The 19,779-nt window shown below is 39.2% G+C and overlaps 1 protein-coding gene across 5 annotated transcripts in view; it reads left to right on the forward strand.

Annotated features, from left to right (window-relative positions):
* Positions 1-19,779, forward strand: part of ASAP2 (ArfGAP with SH3 domain, ankyrin repeat and PH domain 2) — a 254,664-nt gene that overhangs the window by 93,734 nt on the left and 141,151 nt on the right. For all 5 annotated transcript variants that reach the window (XM_020992602.2, XM_078149760.1, XM_020992604.2 and 2 more), the window contains exon 4: positions 15,783-15,928. In XM_020992602.2, coding sequence (XP_020848261.1) covers positions 15,783-15,928 — 146 coding nt within the window. The remainder of the gene's footprint in view (positions 1-15,782; positions 15,929-19,779) is intronic.

The raw sequence follows: 19,779 nt of genomic DNA on the forward strand, positions 1-19,779 counted from the left end.
GTAAAGAAGAGTGTTGAACTCTATTACCTCTCAGGTCTGCTCTAAATTCATGATTCTGTGTTTGTGGTATAATGAGAGAGGCATCATGTTTAAGGGAAGGAAAGAGCAGTTGATATCTTGGCCCTGCCACTGACAAGCTGTGTACTTTGAACAAGTTATTTAATCTCCTTAAACCTGTTCCCTTATCTCTTAAATGGGGTCAGTAATATTCAGATCTTCATCTATTTCACTGGGCTCCTGTAAAAGAAATTATGCATGTGAAAGTACATTACTTGTAATCATAATATGCCAAATGAATACAAGTTATTATTTATTATTGAAAACCCATTAAAGAACTAGAAGCTTTCTTTGATTTTAGGTAAATCCCCCCGGGGAGAGTGGATGGTAGGTATTTACATTCTTTCTCTTATCACACCTCACCAAATTGCAGTTAATGTCTCTTTGTCGACCTAGCTTTGAGGATGTGTGCCTAACATCAGAACTGAAAGTCAACAGCCTGTAGGGCTGCCAACCGGAGATGAACTTGTTTCATTTATTTAGATTTATGCAGAGTGATTCCCACGTTAAAACTGCAGCTCCTGTTTGAATGTTAATCATCATGGTATCTAGGGAGGCTTTTCACCAAGTGGTTATCTTACCTGAGGAGCATATGTCACTTCTGAGATGCATTCTTTAGGAAATGTGTTTCTGTGGTTCAGATGTGTGAATCCAGCACGTGCTTTTTTGGTACATTTGGTGTAACCTGAATCCAATCTTATCATACATTACATCTCTTTTCCATGCTACAGTTCCTCACACAGGGCCATTGCTGCCCCCTCTTTCTTTGGCTGTTCTTATGCCTGGGGTGTACTTTTTCCTCATCTCTGCCTCAAAGAATCTTTGTTTCCTTTAAGGATCAGCTTAAGTGCCAGCTTCTACATTAATGCTTTCCTAATCCCCCATATCCCCCTGAGGCCGCCAGTGCTTCCCTCTAATATTTTGTATGTACCTGTATGTGTACTTGTCAATCAACACAGATCTGTTAGCCAGTCACTCTGTGGTTGTTCAGTCGTTTCAGTCATGTCTGACTCTTTGTGACCCCATTTGGAGTTTTCTTGGCAAAGATACTGGAGTGGTTTGATGTTGACTTCTCCAGCTCATTTTGCAGATGAAGAAACTGAGGCAAACAGGGTTACATGACTTGCCCAGGGTCACACAGCTGGTAAGTATCTGAGGCTGGATTTGAGTCTTCCTGACTCCAGGCCCCAGCACTCTTATGTACTGCACCACTTAGTTGACTCCTAGCCAGTCAGTCAGTAAATATTTATTTAGCAGGTTTGTGTTCGGCATGGAGGATGCAGATAAGAAAAAGATAGTTTCTACCCTCAAGAAGTTTACAATCTAATGGGAGAAGACAACTTTAAGAAGGAGAGGCAAAGGAAAGTAGTTGCAAGGTGAGGTAGAGCCCAGTCTAAAGGAGTATAACCGTTTAGTAAAGGAAGAGAAGATGGCCGGTCTGGGAACCTGAGTTTTTACAACATCCCAGGGACTTTGCTAGGCACTAGGAATATAAATAAAAGCAGCAAGACAGTCCGTGCCCTGAAGAAGCTTGCTTGCTGATGAGGGAAGACTACAAGTAAAAGAGGCCTTGGTAGAGGAAATCCAAAATGCAGCCTGGAAAGGAGCGAGGTAGTTGGCCTGCTCACCCTCCTTACGTGTAGGTTCTGGGAAGAGCCATCCAATCAGAAAGGAACCAGAGGGGCTGAAACAGGTTCTTTACTTTGGGCACAATATAAACTCCTGGACACAGACTGTTAAACTTTTGTCTTTGCATCTTCAAAATCTGGCCCAGTGCCGGGTACACAGTTGGCATCCAGATACTTCTTATTGTTCTGTTAGAGTGACTGGCTAGCTAAAAATTTTGTATCTGAGAATGCTTAAATCTACCTTTAGGGGAGAAAAGGGAAGAGAAGAAATATTTGCTTTCTAGTCCCACTTTTTCTATTAATTAGTTGTGTGACCTTCAGCATTGGGCAAGTTTAGCAGTTTTCAAACTTTGTGCTTTCAGGATCCCTTTACACTCTTAAATTATTAAAGACTCCTCCAAAGAGCTTTTGTTTATGTAGTCTATATCAATATTTAGTATATTAGAAATTAAAACATTTTAGTATTATGAAACTAGTTTTGAACTCATGGTTCTCCCTGAAGGGAAGGATTCCTCGGAGCTCTCTTTGAGAAGTGATCTCCAAAATCCCTTCTAGCTCTAAACATTCTAGTAATTCAACATTTCAAGTGAAAGTAGCATTCAAGTTGCAGATGTAAGAGAATTGTACATGCTTCATTTGTGTCTCCTGTTTCCTTTTTCAATTAGGATGTCTTGGCAGTTTGTATGGCTGGAGTAAACTGTGAATACAATGTATACAAATGCAATGTGCTTATCTTAATCTAGGGCTGGGGTTAGTAGTAGGAAGAATGGGCTTAGGCTGAGGGGTGAACATGTGTTTAGGAAGTAGAATCTGTTGCCTAGTAGCGTTAGAAGGGATAAGTCAGGCCAGTTCTCTGGGATATTCCAGAATGTTGTGGGGTATTTATTGTGCTGGCACTTCGGATGGAGTATTTAGAGTTGTAGTGTTGATTATGGTAGTCTATACGTGTGTTGAGAGTGAGATATGTGATTTTATGCAGAGAGGTTCACTGAGACCAGAAAGGGTGATATAATAATAATAATAATAATAATAATAACAACAACAACAACAACAACAACATAACAACAGCAGACATTTCTATAATGTTTTTAAAGTTTATAGAACATTTGCCCCACAAGAGAAGTAGGTAGGAAGTATGAGTATTATCTCCATTTTATGTATGAGAAACCAGAGACATGGAGCAATTGAGAGACATTCTTAAGTTCTCACACAGCTCTCAGTCAGCTATCGGCTACATTCATTAAGTGCCTGGGCAGGCACTGTGCCAGGCACTAGTGATATAAAGACTGAAGTGAAACAGTCCCTGCCTCAAAGAACTTTCTTTCTAATGAGGGAAATTACAACTAAGTGTTTGTAGTCTAATTCAGATTCAGGTTTCCCAACTTTCTAGTATACCACATGCCTCTCTAGTATGTATCTATAAAATCTCGGGGCAGGGCCCTTCTCTCTTTGTCTTCATTATGATGATGGAGGTGGAGGCTGGGGGCACTCACAGGCAGCTGTGTTAGTCTACACCAGGATGACAAACTCAAATAGAAATGGATCCCTGCAGGCCACATATTGATTTTAGAAAACCATAAATTAATATTTTCTATTTATTGTATTTTATTTTGTTAAACATCTCCCAATTATATTTTAATCAGTACCACCTGTGTTCATGAATTCTGACATCATCTTCTCTGACCATAATCTATTAGCTTTTCACCTTTTCCCTTCCCTTACAAAACTCTACTTTTCATCTTCATGGTGACCTTCAATCCATGATCCCTTAATTCTCTGCCAGGCTATTTCCCCTGCACTAGCCAGTCTTTCTTCATCTCCCTATCTAGACCTGGGTGAACCAATATAAATTTATACTCTCCTTCTCTCTTGAAACCCTAGCCCCCTTATCATGTTCCCAATTATGCCCAACTAATCCTTAGCCTTAGATCACTCCCAACAATCATCACTTTTGCTCCTGCTCATATGCTGCTGAATGAAGGTGGAGAAAAGCAAGCAATCGTTTTGACTGAGTCCACTACACATTTATGTTATATGACCTCAACTGGGGCTTCACTGCTTTTAGGCAATTCCACTATACCTCCCTTATGAACCTGCTCTTCACAGCAAAACCTTTTCATCCCTCTTCAAACCTCTCTTGGCTCTCTCTTCTCCTACTCTCTCAACTGAAATCCTTGCCTCATATTTTATAGAAAAAAATTGAGGTCTTGCACTTCCTCTTCCTCATCTCCTAACACTCACATGCCTTCTGCCGCTTTCTCTTCCACTCCTGTCCACATGTTCCACATGATGAATAGTCCTTACTCCTTACTAAGGCTAACACCTCTACCTGTTCAAGTAATACCATTCCATCCCATTGCTTCTAACAGATTGCCCCACTTTGTAAATCCCAGTCTTTCACTTATTTTCAATCTCTCCCTCTCTGGCTCATTTCCTACTGCCTACAAATGTGCCTCTGGCTCTCCTATCCTGAAAAAACCCTCACTTGATCCTTCTACACCCCCCCCCAAAGATCATCCTTTATCTCTTCTGTCCTTTGTAACTAAGCTCCTTGAAAAGGCCATCTACAATAGATGCCTCCACTTTCTTTCCTCTTATTCTCTTCTTAACCCCTTACAATCTGGTTTCTAATCTTATCATCCCTCCAGAACTGCTCTGTCTAAAGTTACTAATGATTTCTTACTTGCCAAATCCAGCAGCCTTTTCTCAGTCCTCATTCTCTTTGACCTTCTTGCAGCCTTTGACACTACTGATCACTGTCTCCTCTTTGATTCTCTCTTCTAAATTTTGGGGACACTGTTCTCTCCTGGTTCTCCTACCTATCTGACCACTGCTTCTCAGTCACCTTTGCTGGATCTTCCTCCAGATCACACCCTGTAACCAAAGGTGGTCTTCAGGGCTCTGCCTGGGCCTTCTCTTCCTCTAAATTACTTTACTTGATAATCTCACCCAGCTCTCATGCATTTAATTATCATCTCTATGCTGATGATTCTCAAATCTACCTGTCCTACCCTAATCTCTCTGCTGACCTCCAGTCTTACATTTACAACTGCTTTTCAGACGTCTCAAATTGGATGTCCAGTGGACATCTTAAACTCATTATGTCCAAAGCAGAATTCATCCCCCCCCCTTCTCTATTACTGTAGAGGGCAATATCTTTCTCCCTGTCCTTCAAGCTCACAACTTCCCATTCATTCTGGATTCTTCACTATATCGCATTCCCCCTATCCATTCTTTTGCCAGGGCCTGTTGATTTCACCTTTGCAATGTCTGTGAAATACGTCTCCTTTCCCCCTTTAACACTGCAGCCACTTTAGGGCTGGCCGTCATCATCTCACACCTTAAGTACTTCGGGTGGGTCTGCCTGCCTCAAATCTTTCCTCACTCCAGTCCATCGCCCAGTAAGCCACTGAAGTGATTTTCCTAAAATACAGGTCTGATCATGTCACTTCCCTACTCAATAAACTCCAGTGGCTTCCTGTTACCTCCAGGAGCAAATAGAAAATTCTCTGGCATTCAGAACCCTTTATCACCTAGCCCAGCCTTACCTTTCCAAGTCTTATTATACCTTACTCTTTGTCCCATACTCTTTGATCCAGTGACTGTAGCCTCCTGGCTGTTGAACTACTCTTGACTCCAGGCATTCCCTCTGGTTGTCCCTCTCCTTCCTCCTATCTGACTATTGACCTCCCTAGCTTCCTCAAAGTTCCAACTAAAATCTTACCTTCTGATCTACAGGAAGCCTTTCCCAACCCCCCTTAATCATTTCCTATTTATCCTGTATATAGGTTGCTTTGTATAGATTATACACTCCTTGAGGATAGGACCATTTTTTGGGGCCTCTTATTGTATCCCTGGAACTTAGCACAGTGGCTGGCACATAGTAGGTTTTTAATAAATATTTATTTATTTATTGTTTGATTGGTTTGGGATGCACTTGGGAGTTTTCCTGTGGGCTGCATGTTCAACACCTGGTATACACCAGGAGTTGACAGACTGTCCAAGTATAAAAAACATTTTTAGCTCCTGAGCCTGTATAAAACAAGCAAGATGGATTTGGCCCACACACCATAGTTTGTTGACCCCTGGATCTAGAGTTGAATAATGGTGATTAAAAGAGGCTTAGTCTTGTAATATATTTCCAACAAGGATCTCTTCTTGGTTTTTCAGTGCATTTATTAATGACTTGGATGGCTTTATAGAAGGCATATAAAATTTGCAGATGTCACAAAGCTAGGAGGGAAAGTTTAACACAGTTGATGGTAGAGCCAGGATACAGAAAACTCTTGACAGTCAAGAACAAAAATATAACATGAAATGTAATAAGGGTAAATGTAAAGTCTTACCTTGTGTTTAAACATTCAGTTTCACAAGTACAAGATAGAGAAGGCAATAATTTTTGTAAAAAATATTTGCGGATTTTAGTGGACTGCAAGCTTAACATTTGTCAAAAGTGCTGCATAGTAGCTCCCAAAGCTAGTATGATTGTAGATCACAGTAAAAGAAATGTAGTGTCCTGCTGGCCTCTGCCCTGGTCACTTTACATGTGGAATATTATGTTTGGTTCTTGGTACCATGTTTTAGGAAGAAGCTGACAAATTGGAGCTCTTTCAGAGGAAGTTGGCTGAAACATTAAGAGGAATAGAGTCAATAAGCATTTATTAAGCACCTGCCACGTGCCAGGCACTTTGGGGACACAAAGAAAGGCAAAAGTCTCTGGTCTCAAAGAGCTCAGAATCTAATGGGTGTAATACTAAGCAAATAAATATGTATAAACTAGCTATATACAGAATATTTAGAAAACAATTAACAGAGGGAAGGCTCTTTCACAAGGGCTTGTGAAAGGCTTCCTGTGGAAGAAGGGATTTTAGTTAGGACTTGGAGGAAGCCAGGAAGCAGCATGAGGAGGAAGAGCATTTCAGGTATAGGGGACAGCCAGAGAAAATGCCCGGAGATTGGAGATGGAGTGTCTTGTCTTGTCTGTCTCTGGATGTGTCATATGAGGTTTGGTTGAAGGAACAGAGGATGGTTAGCCTGGTGAAAGGAGGAAGGAGACTTAGGGGAAAGCAGAGATAAGAAATTGATAGTTGTTTTCAAATATTTGTCAAAGTGGGTTTAGGTTTACTCTGCTTGGCTTTAGAAGTCAAAACTTGGAATAATGGATGGCACTTTGTGAGTCAGAGTTAGACTTGACGTAAGAAAAATTTTCCTAATAACCAGAACTTTTCAGAAGTGTAATGAGTAGCTTTATGAGGTAATAGGTTCTTCATTATTGAAGGTCTTCCCATGAATACTTGTTGGATATGTTGTAAAAGGAATTCCTGTTCAGGGGGAAAGAAGAAGGGGAAGGAAGGGAATTAAGCAAAATGAAGCTGAATGAATTTTACAGTATCTGATGAAGGTGCTGTTTCCTGGGTCAAGGCACTATATAAATTCTTTAGCTCTGAGATTGTCAGATCCTGTGCTGTTGTGGACCCAGAGAGTTTAAGAGTCTGAGAGCTGGTGGTTAATGACCATAAAATTAAGGTGAAAATGTTTGTTGTTTAGAAGGTAATTGCCAGCTAGAAATGTCTGATCTCTTCCGGTTTGGCTGGGCTCCTTAGAGGGCTTGAGAGGCATCTGTGTTATCATAGACAGATAGTGGAAAAGGCACTTGATTTAGAGTCAGGTCTGGATATGAATTCCCATTCTTCTAACTAATTAGGGACTGCATACAAATGACTTTGGAAACTGAGCATCCATTTCTTATGTATAAAATGAAAGAAGTCATACTTAAACTACTTGTGAGGAAAGTACTTTGTAAACTTTAAATTACTACATAATTGTGAGCCATCATTGTTATTATATTTTCCCAGTGTATTTATGTTGCAAGGTTTTGCTAGGCCTTGGACCCTAAGAAGTAGAGGTAAAGGTTGGTAGGAACCTGCTGCCTTGAAGCCACATGTGGCCCTCTAGGTCCTCAAGTGCAGCCCTTTGACTGAATCCAAACTTCACAGAAAACTTGGACTCAGCCAAAGGACCTAGAAAGCCGCATGTGGCCTCAAGGTAGCAGGTTCCCCACCCCTGGTAATTGAATAGCCAAGGGTTTGGTTTCTCTTATCTCAGTATGGATCCTTTGACCCAAAGACAGCTTCCATCTTCCTGAAAAGTTTTTATTGAATACAAGAATGAATTTTGTTCCTTGGATTAATATAGCACTGGCATATGCCTGCTAGGTTCAGAATAATCTTTTTGACATAATAGTCTGTTTGAACCTTTGTATCTCTAACCGTAAGCCTTTGAAAGACCTTGAGAGCAATAGGCTACATGGTGAGAATAATTTGATATAGTGAAAAAAGCGTGAATTTATAAGTCAGTAAATATGAATTCTTGTTTTAGCTCTGCAACTAACTAGTTTGGGACCCTGGGGAATTGATTAAACTTTTGAGGCCTGTGAAATCAGAGAGGTGGACTAGATGATATCCAAGGTCTCATCTAACTCTTAAAATCATATATTTCTTACCTGTGGGAAGGTCCTTGGCCAAAATGTTAATAGTAAAGCTAGAGAGTAAACAGAACTGCATTTGAGAAATTTCACAATGATTTTAAGGATTCCCAAGCTACTCTCTAATGTCAACTGCCCCCCAAAAATTTTAATACCATTTTTGTCTTGGTGAGGCCATATTGATAAGAATTTTGGAATATCCTTAGTTTCTTAAAAATTAAGGATGTAAGTGACCAAAAGGGTCTTTGGAGAGCCACACAATAGGCATAAATAAGCTGAAGTCTACAGTGTTTCCTTGGTGACCTGCATGTAAGAAGTGGTGATATAAGAGATGTCACTCAGGAAACATGATTGGGAAAGGAGGTGGGTGAGTCATATAGCAAGAGCAAAGCAGCAGTCTAATGCAGTGGAAAGAGCTAGATTTGGAGTGAAGACTTGGGTTGGAATCCCAGCTCTGCTACTTACCTGTATGTCATCACACAAGTTACTTAATCTCCATGGGCCTCAATTTCTTCATCTGTAAAACGAGAGGCTGGACTGGATTACCTCTCACTTCCTTTCCATTTGTAAATCTCATTCTACAACTGCTTAAATGCAGCACTAGTGTCCGTGAAATATTTATTAAAAAAAAAAAAAGACCTAGCCTTCCTGTGCAAAGCAGGTGTAGTTGTTTTTTTTTTAATGGAGAATCTTGTGACAACTTGAACAAAAATTGCACACTACGAGAAGATCAGGATCAATTACTATTTGCATAGATGGAAGGAATATTTAAGACTGAGATCATTAATTCCTCGAAATATTAAAGTGTAAAGAAAGGCCCTGATTGTAAGTATATTGAACTCTACAGGGAACTGGAAGGATTGAACTCTTTCTAATGGAAACATTTGTAAGTACTATAACCTAAGGCTGATATGTTCACTTTGGTGACTTTCCAGAAACTTTATTCCCAAGCTTTATTTTAGATTCCTATTTTGAGACTGCTTTTGGCAAAAGAAAAAAGAAAGGTACCCAATTACTTTCTAGTTTATAGTAGAAAAATAGAAACCTTAAGGCATGTTGAAGCAATAAATATTTTAATATACCTTTTCTGGAGATGTGTTATGTGCAAGACATTATGATAGGGTGCTATGAAGGTTATAAGAAAAAGGACTTGGTCCCTGATCTAACCGAGCTTCTGATCTAGTTGGATGGAGAAGATACATACATAGAAACATTAGTAATATTGTAAGATCATATAATATACAAGATATATTACAAATGTTATAGGGATCTGGGTAGGGGTCAACTATGACAATGTATTGATGTGGAAAGAGTACTGAATTTGGAGTCAGAGGATTTGATGTCTGAAGACCTGGGTTCAAATTTCGGCTCTGCCACTTACTATTTGTCTGATTTGAGGTAAGTCTGCCACTTGACTGGTTGTGCCCCTTGACATTTCTGGGCCTCAGTTTTGTCAGCTGTGAAATGAGGCAATTGAACTGAATGATCTGTCAAACCCCTCGAAGATCCTATAATAGTAGGGTGGATTTTCCATAATCTTTGGACCTAATAACTCGAGGCAGCATATTTACTCTTTTCTATTTCGCAACAGTAGATGAAGTAATAACATCTCTTGCCAGTTGACAACACTTTCATTTATGATTCTCCGGAGGTCTCCACATACTTTCACCAAATAACACAAGAATGGAAGCCAAGAAAATCGGACCGGTTATGTGGACTTGCCTTGGGGACACCTCACCCCACCACTTTAAAATTCAGGATACATAGTACCATTACCAGGTGCTGTACACACTCATCCTTTTCTTACTTTGGACTCTTGGAAGCCTCTGCCTTTAGAAGCCATCTAAAAAAGAAGCATCATGCTGCCATACTTCAATAAGGGGAAGTGTGAAACAATAAAAGTTCATGCATTCTTAAAGTCCCAAGTTTTTAGGCATGTTTGTCCCCACCTTCAAATGAGGATGATTGTTGGATTTTGTCAAACTAAACAAACTAAGAATGCTGCCATCTCATGATTCAGTACTATTACAAATGGTCAGAGATTGCTAGAAGAAAAGCATGTACTGCAGATGGCCATGATGATAAGGGCAGTGTCACCAGGGGAACTTTATTCCTCAGAATGTGCAATCATTCTGCTCCTGGTTTGTGGACTTTTAAAATTTTGTCTGGCATAGCACTATGTAGATGAAATACATACCCTTTGTATTTGAAAACAGAAATTTGATCTCTTCTTTTTAGCAGCTTAAAGAACTTTGAAAACAGAAAATTATCTACTCAATTGCTCAGTTTACTCAAATACTGGAAATTTGTAATACCAGAAAATTTGTAATGAATTCATCATATACCAAATTTACCTGGTTGCCTGGCTTCTGCTTTACTGATTCTTGACTACTGGGATTACCATACCTTGAGAAAAACTTCATCATGGGAATGCTTAAAGATGCACTGACATTTGGTGATTATAATCTTCCACCTCCTACAGCACTCATTTCAGGATAACTATCTTACAGATCACTACCATCACCAACAGCTTCCTTTTAAGATGTGCCAAGATTCAGAATTTACTTCTTATCCACCCTTTGCATACCACTTCCAATGGCAACTTGGACTCCTCTTCCTATTTGCTTAGTCATTCCACAGCCAATTTAGTTTCACCTTGTATGACCATCACAATGGCTCAAGCCTCATCAAGAGAGGTCAAGTGGACAAAACACCATTTGCTGAGAGACCTTAAGAAATTTGTTATGATGCTTCATGGGGCTTTTAAATGAATTTTAAAATCAAAGTGCTTTTAAATAAAGAGGATTCGTGGTGCCCTTTTATGGTTTCCCTGGAAAAGGGTTTCCATAAAGTTCTTAAGATGAAAAAAACCTCAAAGTGGGCAAAATAGTACTATAGTAGATGAACAAAACTGTACCATCATGCCTTATACAGAATGAATGGTAGTACTTTCTAGAACATCCCCAGTAATGTCTAAACCCTTATGGTGGGTACTTGACATTGAGCATTTATTTAATAAAGAACAAACCCATATTCCAGAGCACTAAAATGTCAGTGAGTACTCTTGACTTTGATGTGACCTAGTATCTACCAAGGCACAGAAGGAGAATTGATCTTGCTCTTGCCAAAAACCCAATAAATAATAACAATAATAACAGGTAACACTTATATAATATAGCACTTATTATTATATGTCAGGCACTGTGCTAAGCACTTTTTAAATTATTATCTTGTTTGATCCTCACAACAACCCTGGGAGGTAGGTGCTATTCTTATCTTCATTTTACCGATGAGAAAATTGAGGCAAATAAGGATTAAGTGACTTACTCAGGGTCACACAGCTAGTAAATGTCTGTGGTCTCATTTGAACTCAAGTCTTCCTTACTCCAGGCCTAGCATTGCACCACCTAGCAAATAAAAAAGTATAAGGTGTAGGACCCTGGATACTGACAGGGGCTATCATATGTGACTGTGTTCTTTACAACATCTATGCAGGCTAAACTATCTAAGGCCAAGGGCAATGATGTTTTTAATGTGATTTTGAATATTCTGAATACCCATCCACATTGTCTGATGGAGCTTTAATTAAAACTATAGCTGAAATTGATATCACTGATAACACTCTTGACCTTGGACTTTAACTTTGAGTATCTCATTCAAGTCAGCAAAGTCCAAAAGGATACTGCCAAGGATGCTCTTCTACAGGAGGACTGCAGGATTCTACACTCATAGCTGACAGCCAAATGAAATGACATGATAAAGTCTGAGACAACAGAGATCCCTTTTATGTGCTTTATATGACAAACCCTGACAGGTCCTGAGTAAAATTCTCATTCTTGGTGTGACTTGGGTGGCCAGCATTTGGTAGTGATAGAGACTGCTGCCAAAGGCATAGACTGTGAGGCACAAAGAGCATTCACTTCGGGGGTATAGACTAATGGCACTGGATTTTCTCTGGCCTCAAATGAGAAACTTGTCTTCATTGATCAAGCATTCTGTGAAAGTCAGAGTGGATGAAGTCATTTGAGGACCTTATGCTAGCTGATAAGGACATCCCTATGGTCTAGAAAGACCACCCACTTAAAAATCACACCAGTTGAGAACTGGACTTTACCGTCTTTGAGCCTTCACAGACAATATCTTGCAGGAGAATACAAACTTTTCAGACTACAGAAGAATGCGAAGAACATTGCTAGCTTGGTGGTAGGGAACACTGCTCACTATTCCTCTGACTTGGAAGCCGAGAGTACACGTATACATACACATCCATGCCTTCTTAGCTATCCCCATTGTAAGTCACAGTTACAACTTTTTCATCTGATTGAATTCCAACAGAACTTAATCACAATATAGTAAAAACTTCTTAAGCATCACTAAGAGATGGTGCAAGCAAGTAGAAAAACTCCAGATGTAGAGCTCCCTCATCTGTCAAAGACTTTTTTTTAAACAGATGTTTGAGTATGTTAACTTAGCAGAACTAAGTCTCCATTTTGTGATTGAAATGTTTTGAGTTAAGTTGTTTTCCTGTAAGTTATTCTACAATAAGAGAAACACTTGTATGATGTGATGTACTAAACAATATGTCTGTGTTTGTAAACAGCTGATAAACATATGTAGACCCTCTGATAGGATAGACCAACAATTAAAAAAAGTTACAGACAACATTATAAGTTTGATTGCGTGTATTGATGAATGTAAGTCTGATTTCTCATTTCCATTGTACTATCCAGCAGACTTAACTTGGCTTGGTGTTGCTCCATATGTTAGAGCACACTACCATGAAGACCAAGAACTACAATATTTCAGTGATAGGTATTTGCTATATTTGCAGTTGGGCTCTTCTCTTACCTTAAATCCTTGCTGTTCTCATTTGGTCTTGTAGTGTATGTAAAGCAGATATCCTTGTTCCCATTTTACAGATGAAGCAGTTGTTTCTGAGAGAGGTTCTGATTTATCCAGGGTTTCACAGTTAGTGGCAAAGGAAAAAATGGAACCCATGTCTTTAGAATTATAGATCCAAAGGGTTCAGAAGAGTAAGGAAAGGAGGGACCTTTGAGGCAGTTAGGTGTCCAGGTGGGTAGAGCTGTGCACCTGGAGTCAGGGACGCCTGAGTTTAAATTCAAATTTAGCCTCTGATACTTTGGCTGTTTTGACCCTGATATGTCACTTGAGTAATAGCATAAGTCTTCTGACTCTAAATCCAGTATTTTTTTTTTATTATTATGATGTCAGGCTGTTTTCCAATTCCTTTTTCTTCTCTTCTCATTCCTCTTCAGATTTAATTGATGGGATTTAGTCTCTTAGCAGATGCTTAATTTAACCTATTTGTTGTTGGAATGCCAAAAGCCTAAAAGTAGAGGCTGTAAGTACCAAGTTTAATTTACTCGTGATAACTAGATACATTTGGGAATACCCTTTGGCTTCAAAGTATAATTGAAGGTCAAGGTCAGAGAATTTTCCTAAGCTTTTTGTATTGTACACACTCATGATGGGTCATGGGAGTCTGGCATTATGGCAGTAAGTGCTCTCCCAACACAGAAGCTCACTTCATTGCCCACCCCCCCACCTCCACCCCCATCCTGATCTCCATTGTAAGGTCCAGAAAGCTAGATTTAGAATGGGTGATGACTTTTCCCTGGGGAGGAATTCAGGCCCTCTTAATGGAGGCTGTTTTCTAAACCTTTTCATTAAAGGGAAGACGTAGTGTCATAGTCTAATAGTCAAAAAGCTTTTCTGGGATAATGTCTCTGAAGTTTTGTATAGTAGAGAAAGAATCTTGCACTAGAAATCAGAAGACCTGGGTTCTATTCTTCACTGTGTCACGGATGAACAGGGCAACTTATGGCAGAAACAATAATAATTCAGATTTGTAAATTGTTTTATGGTTTACAAAGTCCTTGCCCCACAAGTGCTCTTTGGGGTAAGATCTCTGAGGGTCTGCTGGGGAGAATTGGAATAGAAAGACTGAAAATAGAAATTGAGCAATTGAGCCGTCATATATAGAACTGGTGGAAGGAAGTCCTGGTGGTCAGCAATCTCTCTTTCCACTATTTATGTATCTCCCTGTTTCTCTTCAGGTAGTGTTATCAAAACCAGGTCTGGGAAAGAGGGGACAGAGGAGCACATTGGACAACACACTGAATTTGAAGTTAAGAGATTCAGATCTTGACTCTGTTAATCAACACTTGTGCGACCTTGATCATGTCACTTAATTTCTCTGGGCCTCAGTTTCCTCACCTGTAAGTTGAGAGAGTTAAACTAGAATTGGTTCTAAAGACCTTTCCATCTTTAAATCTATGATCATATAAAGGGCTTCTAGCAGCCAAAGGGTACCTTGAAACTCCTTACTGCTGACTGGACTGTGTCAGTGTCTAGTGTTGGGAACTTTTTTCAGGTTGTCAACATGGTATAACATAAGGAGAAAGAATTTTTTACACTCCAGCTTTCTAGTCTTATTACGCCTTGCCCCATTCTGTATAATCTATTATCCAGACAGTGGCCACCTTGCTGTCTTTAAGCAAGATGCTTCATCTCCCAGCTTTGAGTAATTTTCACTGGTTGTCCCCCCATGCTTGGAACACTTGCTCTTTTCATCTCTACTTCTTGACTTCAAGTCTCATTTAAAGTCCTACATTTCACAAGAAACCTTTCCCAATCTTCCTTAGTGCTAGCACCTTCCCTTTGAGATTATTGCCAATTTATCCCGTATGTATTTTGTTTGTACATAGTTGTTTTCATGTTATTTTCCCCATTAAACTGTAAGCTCCTTGAGAACAGGAACTGTTTTTGCTTTCCTTTGTATTCCCAGGTTTAACACAGTGCCTAACACATGGTAGGGGCTTAACAAATGTTTATTGACTAACCAACTGGCTTGTAGTTTGGGGTGGAAGTAGGCCATAGTGAAATTGTCAGGCACCATGACAACCTTGGCCCTTGAGATGTGTTGAACTCTGGTGTAAGGATTCTTGTTATGCGATTCCCAGAGCATCAGTACCAGCTCATCCATAGAAGGAGGAAGTTACTGTGGTATGTCCTTGGGCTCGAAATAGTCAGGATCTGGGCAGAGAGAAGAAAAGAGTTTTTATTGTTGAATTTCTAGGAAGAGTTTTGTCATAGCTTGGAATGTGGAAGGCCCTAACCTTTTCCCCTACCCTTCCTTCCAGTGTAATTATTGAAACAGCTACTGGTCAGTTAATTTAACTCCTGAGACTTTTGCCATCGTTTGACCAAAGGAGGCTCTACCAGAAATATGTGCTCATAAAATTTATGCAAGTATCCTGAGTATGGATTGTAGTCACATCCTGGAACACCATAGGTTGTTGTAATGAACCTGATGTCTTGGACTTTTCCTGTTTGTGTTGTTCTTATCTGTCTGTGTCTGTTGGCTTCCCGGTGGGTTTCTGGCACATAACTAGGGGTTAAGAGTTCTTTCTGTTCAGAGGGGCAGCCTGTTTTCATGGAGGGTTTGTTCATTCCTTGTAATATATTCATGGCTTTGTTTTTCAAAAACAAACAGAATCTCCACCCACATACTCCCTAAATGGGTTTTTGCTCAAAAACGTTTGTACTCTTACTGCCAGAAGTAATGGTGTGATATCTCCTTGTTTTTGAAGCACATGTGGAAAATGAAGAACAGTATACACAAGCCCTGGAGAAATTTGGTGGCAATTGTGTGTGCAGAGACGATCCAGATTTAGGAAGTGCATTCCTGAAGTTTTCGGTGTTTACAAAGGAGCTTACTGCACTTTTCAAGAACCTGGTAAGAGCTTGTGCATGTGACATTTCATCAGTTAAATTGTGACAATCTTTGAATTATTTTAACTGCAAAGTGAGCTCAGTAAAAGTATCAATTTCATGTATTGTAAATGTGTTGAGTGGTTTTTCTTTGGTACATAAAATAATTCCATTTTATGAAAACATTCGATTATTCTAGTATCTTGGATATTAATTTGATTATTAGTAATAGCTAATAATAGAAAATTTATATCTAAGATACTAGAATATCTTAAAATAGTAAAATTTTAATTTTCATTCTATTTGTAATAATATGTTTAGGTGATACAACAGATAGAGCAATGGACCTGGAGTCTGGAACACTTCATTTCAAATCTGGCCACAGACATGTAATACCTTTGTGATGTTGGGCAAGTCAGTTTCCTTATCTGTAAAATGAGAAAATGATAATAGCATCTACTTCCCAGGATTGATGTGAGGATAAATAACATTTATAAAATACTTTTCAAAACTTAAAGCAATATAGAAATGCTAGCTATTATTGTTGTTGTTGTTGTTGTTGTTGTCATTCATCAATTTAGGCTCTGGAGAATAGATAGCTTTAGGACAATGTGTGTGTTTTGCTCTGTTGAAAGCTCTGTAACATCCCTGGCTTTTGTTTCAGTAGTTTCTAAATGGTGGAGATTCCTCCCTTGGGAAGGATTTGTAGGTAGTCATTTTCATTTTCAATATCAGATTTTAAAAAATGTTTTGGACCAGACGTGTGATTTCATCAGTGTAAGAAACTCTTTATCATAAAAACTTCTTCCACTGATACAGATCAGCCACTCATCTGTAACATATAATCTGTGAAAATTGCTTAAGGCCCTGAGAGGTTATGGGACTTGGCTTGTGTTCACACAGTCAATATGTGTTAGAGGCAGAAGTAGAACCCAGATCTTCCTGAATGCACAGTCAGTCCACTGTCATGCTGCCTTTCTTTAATAAATACTTCAGAATCTTTGGAGTGTAGGATCACCTGTAATTAAAACTATGATAACATAGAGATTTCTTGTAGTCCCAGGTGCAGGGACTAGAGAAGCAATGCCCTCCCAATGCCTTTTTACTTGAAAAATGTAAAATATGAAAAAATAGACTGGCCATGGTGGCACACACCTGCAACCCTTCCTGCTGGGAGGGCTGAGGCTTGTGGGATCACTTGAGCTTTGGAATTAGGAGCTGTGGTAGAGCCAAAACTGATTGTGCATCTGTGCTTTCTGGCACTGTTATGTTGAGTTCCGAGGTAGAGATTTGAGGTTAGGGAAGGGAACACCAGGCTGCTTGAGGAGGGTGGAACTGGCCCAAGTTGAAAGCAGAACAAGTTCAAGCTTTTGTACCATTCAGCTTTGGGAACAGGCCTGTAAGTTCCTGATGACTTCCAGTGAGAGAAAAAGAAAGAGAGAGGCCCCATCTCCAAAACTAAAATATTTTTAAAAATATTAAAAACTAAGTTTTATAGTACTTTAGAGTTTGCAAAAGTCTTCTTTATCTAGCGATTGGTACGATGGAAAAAGCAGTGGCTCTGGTATTAGAAGATCTGGGTTCCGATTCCACCACATGTTATCTTTGGGACCTTTGTCAAGTCACTAAACCTCTCTTGATCTCATTTTCCTTGTCTGTAAAATGATAGATGAAATCTGGATTGAATGAAATGGTCTTTCAGATTCCTTCCAGCTCTGAATCTGTGAACCTGAGATCCTAAGATATTCTTTGATACTTCAGCAGAAATGGGATCTTAACTGAAGTACTGTTTCTGCAGGTTTATTTTACAACCTATTCACCCTCCCTTTTCCTGTACATTTCTTGTCCACATTCTCTTACCAATACTCTACTGAATAGCCATCCATCATATTTGGAGACCTTCATGCTGCCCATCTGTTATTCCTTCCTTACTGTGAGATATAATTGATAATAAAATCTACACAAATGTCCTGGGTTTAGCTTGACTTGAGGCAAAATAGGCTTTCTCTGAAGACTGCTCTTTTGCTAGTTACCACTTTTATTTCTCTGTAGCCATTGGAGAAGGGTAAAACATTTCATTACTTGTTGTGATCTAGGCTGGTTCTTGTGTTCCACAAGTGAAATATACATTGGTTTGTGCATCTTCCCCACAGTTCTTTTTTCCTGCTTGCTCCTGCTAGACTTTGCCTAGAAAGGTCAAAAAACGACCAGGTCAGGCATTCATAAATGTGTTCTGTGTCCATCTTTCATCTGTAGCTGCAAACAACAGTGTCTCTTTCATTTATCCTGTCAGGATGCTTGGACCAAGGGAATAAATAGCTCTTCATTCTTGGAATGATGGTAGTGGTTTACAAGTCTCTTCTCAAAAGGGCACAAGAGAGGGAACATAATGTATTATTAGTTAAGAATGAGAAGAGGAAAAAACAGGGCTGCCCAGCTGCTGATTCATTGTGAGAGTTGAAGCCAGGGCCTCATTTGATTTCTTTCTCTGCCCCTGCTTCTCCATCTTTCAACTAGAAATAATTCTTCCAATTTGTGGGAGAGAGTGGAGATTAATAGCCTAAATTTCTTTTTCTTTCTTTCAAAGAATACAAAAAAAAATCTCTCAAGTTATTTTTGGATAATGCTACTAAAATTTATGGCATGTGTTTCACCTTAGTTTCTTGAAAGCTACCAGGTTGGAGAAGCTTCCAGTATGACTGGAGGCTGACTGTATAAATGCCTCTGGTTTCAGAACTAGGTTAAATAAGTTTGGGAAGACCTTATCAACAGAGGGATGAATTTTTATGGCTTTAGCAGTCCATAAAAATTATCTGTTGAAGCAAAGAGGGGCTGCAGTTTCTTTTAGTGGAGTGAGGGATATTACCCATCCTCCCCATGATCATTATTTTTTTTCAGAACTCCTGGCGGGTCTGTTTTGGCACATACTAGCAGGTCACTTAACTCCTCTAAGCCCAAGTGTTGTCCTCTGTAAGGTGGAAATAACAATGCTTTCACTAGATACCTAAAAAAAGGATATTGGGAGGAAATTGCTTTGTAACCTTTAAAAAGCAATAGAAATGTGAGTTGTCATTGTTAATGGGATATTGCTTAGCTGTTGCTATTTGCCATTTTTGAATACCCTGGGTGATGATAATATGTCTGGACAGAGTTGATATATCAGTCAGTTATTGGTATTGTTGAAGACAATTAGCTGGTAATAAACCATTAAGGTGGTCATAGTAGGGTTTTTTTGTTTGTTTTTTAAGAAAAGAATCTAAAAAATACAAAAACTTAAAGAAGGCTTATAAATTCAAGTTGATAATGCTTTTGTTTTTATTATGCTCACTGTCTGCTCTCTTTAGTACCTCCTTATCTTAGTTCTTTCAGCTTTTCTGTCACTGTATTAGGTTTGGAAAACTCATACTATTGTTTTAGAAAAGATGACTGGAATATAGAAAAGGAAACTGGCTATTTGAAAACTCTTGGATGATGCCACTGTGTCTGAAGACTTTGAGAAGAGACTTTAAACACTGCTTTCTGAATTAACCTTGCCTTAGAAATTTGTCAAGCATGGATGGTATCATTATGCTATAGTAATTGCTTGCCTTAGAGCAAGTGATTAGTATGGCACGCTGGGTTCTTGATGGGATGTTATATGGCCTTACCAAGATGTTTCTTCTCAGTAGGTCATGTTGTATGCATTAGTAGTACTTCTGAATTCCAAGTTCAGGTATGATTGTTTCTTCATTCCTTCCTCATGAAGATGAAAATGAAAGCAGTTGATTTAATAAAAAAGAACACTAGATTTGTTGAAGTTAAAAGTTACCAATTTGAATACCACCTCTGCTACAGGTATTAAACTTCCGTGACCTGGGGCAAGGCACTTCCCCTTTC

The sequence above is a fragment of the Phascolarctos cinereus genome, unplaced genomic scaffold, assembly GCF_003287225.1.
Source record: "Phascolarctos cinereus isolate Bilbo 61053 unplaced genomic scaffold, phaCin_HiC Scaffold_2;HRSCAF=192, whole genome shotgun sequence".
NCBI lineage: Eukaryota > Metazoa > Chordata > Mammalia > Diprotodontia > Phascolarctidae > Phascolarctos > Phascolarctos cinereus.